Consider the following 7,500-nt stretch of genomic DNA (forward strand, 5'->3'; position numbering starts at 1 on the left):
TCTGACCTGAAAGTATTGATTGGCTAATGAATCACAGCTCTATTCCTGCGTCTCCGTGTGAAATGTTTTGTTGTGGTCTTATCTACGACTGAACCAGATTTAGTGCTAATTTAGTGCTTCAATTAGCTCAGTCAGACAGTGCTTAAGAAACCCTGTAAATAAAGTGTTTCTCCAGAGCAGCCCAGCCCGCTCGGATCTGTCCCAGGCTGTGATTGGGGGATCTGTCCCAGGCTGTGATTGGGGGATGTGTCCCAGGCTGTGATTGGGGGATCTGTCCCAGGCTGTGATTGGGGGATCTGTCCCAGGCTGTGATTGGGGGATCTGTCCCAGGCTGTGATTGGGGGATGTGTCCCAGGCTGTGATTGGGGGATCTGTCCCAGGCTGTGATTGGGGGATGTGTCCCAGGCTGTGATTGGGGGATCTGTCCCAGGCTGTGATTGGAGGATGTGTCCCAGGCTGTGATTGGGGGATGTGTCCCAGGCTGTGATTGGAGGACTGACCCGTGACTCTGCGTGACGCTCGGCATGCTGGGAGCACAGGGCGGGGCCGGGGGCGGGGCTGAGCGGTGGAACAGCGCGTTGCTGAAGGTGATTGGCTCGTTTGTGCGCGTGATCAGCGGGTTGGTCGGGGAACAGGCGGAGTAGTGTCCCGGGCGGATGGGCTTGGCTGAGAGGAAGAGAGGAAGAGAGAAAAAGAGTGAGAGATTCTATTCTATTCAGACCCCCCCCACACCATTACTGAGGGTCCCGGCACCCTACTATTATTATACATTATTATTTTACGTTATATATATATATATATATATATATATATATATTTATATATATATATATATAATATTACTATTGTTAATAATTGCTATTGCTACTATCGTTGTTTCATGTAAACAATCACTTTGGCAACAATATGCTTATGTGTGGCCATGCCAATAAAGCTCATTTGAAATTGAATTTGAGAGAGGGAAGAGGGAGGGAGGACATGAGAAGGAGAGAGAGGGAGAGAGGGGAGAGAGGGGAGAGAGAGAGAGAGAGAGAGAGAGGGGAGAGAGGGGAGAGCGAGAGAGAGAGGGGAGAGAGGGAGAGAGGGAGGGGAGAGAGGGAGAGAGAGAGAGAGGGGGGAGGGAGATGAGATAAAGACAGGAATAAAGAGCAATTCCATGAGAGGAAGAGATAAACAGATAAAATCAGCAGCTGAAGAATGACTCAGAGCTCCGGGCAGTCTCTGTGCTGCGTTATTACAGCACTTCCCACAGAGGGCACACCTGTGTCCTGCACACTGTTTATTTACATCACATTCACTCCCCTGCTTGTGTGTCTACAAACAGCTGCTGACTGCACGCATACCCACAGGAATGGCAATGCTTCACAAGGCCACACAAGGGACAGAGTTATTACCAGCTGTCAGTCACTGTCTACTTATGAACCGATGAAAAGCACTTGTCTGCTCACAGACAAAGACTATGATTGGTCCAAACTGGTGAAAGGTTTGGGCTGCAGTACCGATCTGCGCCATGTGGGGGCGCCGCAGCGGGGCCTTGGCCCTCATCACGTCCTTGATGCGCTCCACCTCCTGCTGGTAGCGGCGGCGGTCCTTCATCGCCCCCTCCTTGGCCTCCTTCAGTGCGCCCTCCAGGGCCTTGACCCGCTCAGCCGTAGAGCGAAGACGTTTCTCCAGCTTCGGAAGCTCACAGCGCAGGTCTGCATTATCACGTACCAGCTGCAGGGAGGGAGGGAGGGGGGGAGAGGGATAGAGAGAGAGGGGAGAAAGAGGGAGAGAGGGGGCGAGAGGGGGGGAGAGAGAGGGGGAGGGAGGGAGGGAGAGAGAGGGGGAGGGAGGAAGAGAGAGGGAGAGAGGGGGGAGAGAGGGAGGGAGAGGGGGGGAGAGAGAGGGAGGGGCGGGAGGGAAAGAGGGGGAGGGAGGAAGAGAGAGGGAGGTAGGGAGGAGGGGGGTGAGGGAGGGAGAGGGGAGAGAGAGGGAGAGAGTAGGGAGAGAGAGAATTGAAGGGAGATAAATCAGGAGACAGAACTGTAATATTGCTACTCAACACTGTGACAGAACTGCCCTTCCCCACCCTCACTGTCCTTCAACACTGAGGTACTTCACTTTTCCTAAAGTGATTGATTTTGTGAAATTAAAAGCGTCCAAAATGTCCTTCTGCCCCATGCCATGCAGGAATGGTGGGAGCAGGATGTCCTGGTGTGGCTTTTTTAAGTAGCCTTAGTGAATCATGCACACTTGTGTAGATGTAGGGTTTTATAGACAGGAGCCTCCCTCAGTTAAGATGAGGAAAAGAAGGTGTAATGGTTAGGGGACTGAAGTAGAGCAGAGGGTTGTGGGTTTAAAAAAATATGATGACTATAATCTGAATATATAGATATTATATATTAAATGGTAATTAATGTATTAAAATTAAATATACACTGCTCAAAAAAAGGAACACTTAATCATCACAGTGTAACACCAAGTCAGTTAAACTTCAGGGATATCAATCTGTCCGTTTAGGAAGCACAAGTGATTGTGAATCAAGTTCACCTGCTTTGGTGCAAATGAAAGTGACAACAGGTGCAATGGAGATGCAAAAGCAAGACAACCCCCAAAAAGGTAATGGCTTTTCATGTGGTGGCCACAATTGCTCTCTCCTTATCCTTCCTGACTGATTCCTCTCTAGTTTTGTGTTCTGCTTGTCACTACTGGTAGCATGAGGCGGTACCTGCAGCCCAATCAGGTTGCACAAGTAGTCCAGCGCCTCCAGGATGGCACATCCATACGTGCGGTTGCAAGAAGGTTTGCTGTGTCTCCTAGTGCAGTCCCAAGAGCATGGAGGAGATACCAGGAGACCGGCCGTTACACAAAGAGAGCTGGACAGGGCCGTAGAAGGGAATCAACCCAGCAGCAGGACTGGTATCTGCTCCTTTGTGTGAGAAGGAACAGGAGGAGCACTGCCAGAGCCCTACAAAATTACCTCCAGCAGGCTACTGGTGTGCATATTAATGACCAAACTGTCAGAAACAGACTCCATGAGGGTGGCATGAGGGCCCAACGTCCTCTAGTGGGTCCTGTGCAGCTCGATTTGCATTCACGAGAGACCACCAGAATTGGCAGGTCCGCCATTGGCACCCTGTTCTCTTCACAGATGAGAGCAGGTTCACACTGAGCACATGTGACAGGTGAGTCTGGAGACGCCGTGGTGAACGTTATGCTGCCTGTAACATCATCTAGCATGGCCGGTTTGGCGGTGGGTCAGTGATGGTCTGGGGAGGCATATCCTTGGAGGGTCACACAGAGTGTGTAGGCAGTTCCTGGATGAGGAAGGCATTGATGCCATTGACTGGCCCTCACGTTCCCCTGACCTAAATCCAATTGAGCACCGATGGGACTTTATGTATCAATGCATTCGACGCTGCCAAGTACCGCCACAGACTGTCCAGGAGCTCACTGATGCCCTGATCCAGGTCTGGGAGGAGATCCCCCAGGGACACCATCCGCCGACTCATTAGGAGCATGCCCAGACACTGTCGGGAGTGCCTACAGGCACACGGGGGCCATACACACTACTGAGTCACATTATGAGTTGCCGTGATAAAATTCACATTCAAGTTGGATCAGCCTGTGATTTCTTTACCTTTTAATTTTTTACCTTGATTTTCGATGGATTTTGAATCCAGCCCTCAATGGGTTGATGATTTTGGTTTCCTTTGACCGTTATTACATCATTTTGTTCTCAACAAATTAGACCATGTACATCAGAAGATTTTCAACTTGAATAAATCGTTCATCAAGATCTGATGTGTCCCTTAAGTGTTCCCTTAATTTCTTTGAGCAGTGTATTATAATGTAATATATATTGAATATATTACACCCTGAAACAATGCGCATGCACAAACAGAAACTCCCTAATTCAGGAGACCTTCTCATCGCCCAATTGATTGTGCCATAGACTCACAGACCCATAGACCCACAGACCCATAGACCCACAGACCCATAGACCCCCTCCCTGGCTCCCTGGTGCCTGCTCCCCTTTGGGAAGGATCTTTCCCTCTCCGTTCCAGAGACTTCTTCGCCGGGAAGAAGGATGGAGGACTTTGCCCCTGCTGCCATCAAACCCACCATGGATGAGTGGGGGTTCAGGCTTGAGGGGGCTCAACACCCATTCCCCGTCTGGACTGTCTATAAGAATAAAAATCTCAAGCACATCCAACAGGCCCATAAACCCCCATGAAGTCCAATGGCCCCTGTTCTTCAACAGTTCATTGGTGAATTGTGATCAGAATTGTGGCTCCAGTTCGTTGGGGAATTGTGATCAGAATTGTGGCTCCAGTTCGTTGGGGAATTGTGATCAGAATTGTGGCTCCAGTTCGTTGGGGAATTGTGATCAGAATTGTGGCTCCAGTTCGTTGGGGAATTGTGATCAGAATTGTGGCTCCAGTTCGTTGGGGAATTGTGATCAGACAGGTACGGCAGAGGGAGCCAGATCCAGGTCATCTTTATGTCTCAGCTGCAGCCTGATCCAAACTCCTATAATACCCCACCCGACCCACAGACCATCCAGGGACATCTTGGACCCTAGACTTCCTGAAGCGATGGTTCTGGTGGCCCGTGATGAAGGGGAATGTCCGGTCCTGTGCCCTCACGGCCTCCTGCACCCACTCCCCACTCCCAAATGTCCTGGGTCTCACTTATCCATGGGTTTCATCGCTGGCCTTCCACCCTCACAAGATAGCACAGATATTGTTGTTTTAGTTGACAGTTACAAAGCTGGCCACCTGGTACCCCTGCCTAAACTCCCTACTGCCTGTGAAACAGCAGAACTCATGCGTCACTATTTCAGTGTCCCTTGAGATGTGGTGTCAGACCGTGGGCCCCAGTTCACCTCCAAGTTTAGGAAAGCCTTCTGTTCACTTACTGGTTCCAGCCACAGTTCATTGGCCAGACAGAAAGGGTGAACCAGGATCCAGAATATCCTGCGCTGCCTTCCCTCTACTGATCCTTCCTCCTGGAGCAGTCACATACTGTGGGCAGAGTACGCTCAGAACACCCTACTCTACTCGTCCACAGGTCTGTCAACTTTTGAATGCCTGTTTGGGTACCAGCCCCCATTGTTCTTGGCCCAGGAGGTCAAGGTTTGGATACTATCTGCACAGGGGTTTGTCCAACAATGTTCACAGATCTGGAGCAAGGTCTGGTTGTCTCTGCAGCTGACCAGGCCAACTGGCAACGCAAGCCAACACTGCCATTTTGCCTGGGACAGAGGGTCTCGTTGTCCAATCAGGACCTCCCCTTGTGAGCGGAGTCCCTTCAGGATCCAGCTTCCCTGGTCCATGCGGATCAACCCCACCTTCCTTCTCTCCCATCTCAGGCCAGTGGTGACCAGTCCCCTGTGTCCTGCCTCGTCAAATTGACGGTCAGCCTGCCAGCCGGTTAGTCAGTCTCTGAGTGTGCTTCGGTCAGTGTGTGTTTTCTATTCAGGATATTCCCTCGGGCTTTTTGACCTTTTGCCTGATTTTCTGGATTCAGATTCTTTCCCTTGAGTCTTGGTACTTCTGCCCGTGTTTTTGGACTGCTCTCGTTACGACCCTTTGTTTTTGGATTCATTCAAGCTTCCCGACGGTTAAGATTCGACACTCCCCCCGCCAAGACTGGGGATCGAATCGCAAACAGGGAAGGATTCCTAACAGCAGGGAATACACAGATGATGTGACACCTCTCTCATTCTCTCATTCACTCATTCACACTCTTGGTATAAAAAAAGGTAAATGTAAGGTGTCTTGCCAAAGCAGAAGGTAAAGGATAACAGTTCTCTCACTGTTGCACACACCCTCTCCTCTCGCTCTTGCTCTTTTATTTTCCCTTCTTTCTCCATTCATCACTCTCTCCCTCTTTACACCCCTATCTCTCTCTCACTCTCTACATTTGTGAACACTGGGGCTTGGCCAGCAGACAGACAGGCAGACAGACAGCCACAGGTGCCCCCCTGAAGCCGGTGGAACAGCTCTCAGGACAGGGATGACAGAAGGGAGGAGAGGAGAGAGGGGGGGATGCAGGTCGATGGAGGTGAAGGTAGAGCAAGTGTCTGTACCTGTCTGTAACACTCCATCACCTGCAGAGGGCGCTCTCCCAAAAAAAAAAAAAACGAGAACGACAGGACAAACAGTGACAACAGGCACACACAAGCACACACACACACACACACACACACACACATACACACACACACACAGATGTACACACACGGAAGCACAAGGACACAGGTGAAAAAAGGAAAACAGGTAAGAGGAGGAGAGAAGGAGAAGAAAGAAGGGATGCTGGTGGAGGATGAAACTGGGGGTCTGAAACATGCCGTCCCTCCCTCCCTCCCTCTCTCTCTGTCTCGCTCTCTGTCCCATCATGCAACAGGCCAATATTCAGTGCAGGGGGGGCAAGAAATAAGTGTCACATATTTTAGCCCTCAAATTCAAATTTGTTTGACATCAGCACATCTCAAACTCCTGTGCCTGCTATGCATTATCCCACCACCAGGGGGCTCCAGAGTGAGCACAGCCATGCACCCCTGGCCCCGGCCCCATTGCATGCCACACATCCCAAACTCTCACCGCCCGGCCCACCGGCTCTCACCTGTTTGTGAACTTTAGTAAGCTGGTCAAGGTTGTTCTCAAGAAAGGAAATCTTCTGCCTCTGGGTGGTAAACCCCCCACTATCATCAGCCTCCATTTCTGAACTCTGTGGAGGAGAAGAAGAAGGATCAGATCACACAGGCACTGCAGAAGGAAAGGCTTCCAGGTCCACTCGGCTGCTTCCTCTCAGGAGGGATCTCAGCACTCTCTCCTTCCTCTCACACCCCTTCCACTCCCTCTACACTCCCTCCTCCCGCCTCTTTCTCTAAACTGCCTGTTGATGTTGCGACCTGCCTTTAAATCATCCCTCTCCCAGTCTCTTAACTCACTTTGTCCGCTTGTCTCCAAACCAGCATGACAATCACCCCCCTGCCAGTTTGACAGAATCTCTCAGTTACCGACGTGGCAGATGGGGAGAGGTAGAGCCACAAGTCCATCATTTATATGTCAGACATTTTCCAAAAATAACTTCCGCAAAGGATGCGCTCCTGTTTTCTTGGTCAATAAATATTCAGGAACCTCCTAACTCCTGGCTTCTAGCTCCGGAATGGAATTTCCTTAAGGATAGTGGACCTCGATCGATTTATGGGTCAGACAAAGTAAATGCGATTGAAAAATCATGATTGGAAAGAGCCCTCTCTCTCACACACTCACTCTCACACTCACACACTCTCTTACTTTCTTGACTCGATTTGTGAGGTCTTGAACAAAAAGCTTGCGCAGGTTGTGGAGGGTCTGGAGTTCACGGGCCTGAGATAGATAGAGAGAGAAGGAAAAAACAATGAAAATAACTCATGGCCCAGTCAGTAGAGCAGAAGGTGATGAAAGACGAGGGGAAAAGGTCATTCACTCACCACAGTCTCCTCCAGGCCCTTGAGATCCTGCTTGG

The 7,500-nt window shown here is 50.4% G+C and overlaps 1 protein-coding gene across 1 annotated transcript in view; it reads right to left on the bottom strand.

Annotated features, from left to right (window-relative positions):
• Positions 1-7,500, bottom strand: part of kif5aa (kinesin family member 5A, a) — a 38,440-nt gene that overhangs the window by 3,848 nt on the left and 27,092 nt on the right. The window contains exons 21-25 of the mRNA XM_061259167.1: positions 7,466-7,500; positions 7,290-7,361; positions 6,613-6,717; positions 1,500-1,716; positions 501-666 (exon numbers count right to left, since the gene is read on the bottom strand). The exon at positions 7,466-7,500 is cut by the window's right edge and continues 26 nt beyond it. Coding sequence (XP_061115151.1) covers positions 501-666; positions 1,500-1,716; positions 6,613-6,717; positions 7,290-7,361; positions 7,466-7,500 — 595 coding nt within the window. The remainder of the gene's footprint in view (positions 1-500; positions 667-1,499; positions 1,717-6,612; positions 6,718-7,289; positions 7,362-7,465) is intronic.

This window comes from Conger conger, chromosome 10 (genome assembly GCF_963514075.1).
Source record: "Conger conger chromosome 10, fConCon1.1, whole genome shotgun sequence".
Classification (NCBI taxonomy): domain Eukaryota; kingdom Metazoa; phylum Chordata; class Actinopteri; order Anguilliformes; family Congridae; genus Conger; species Conger conger.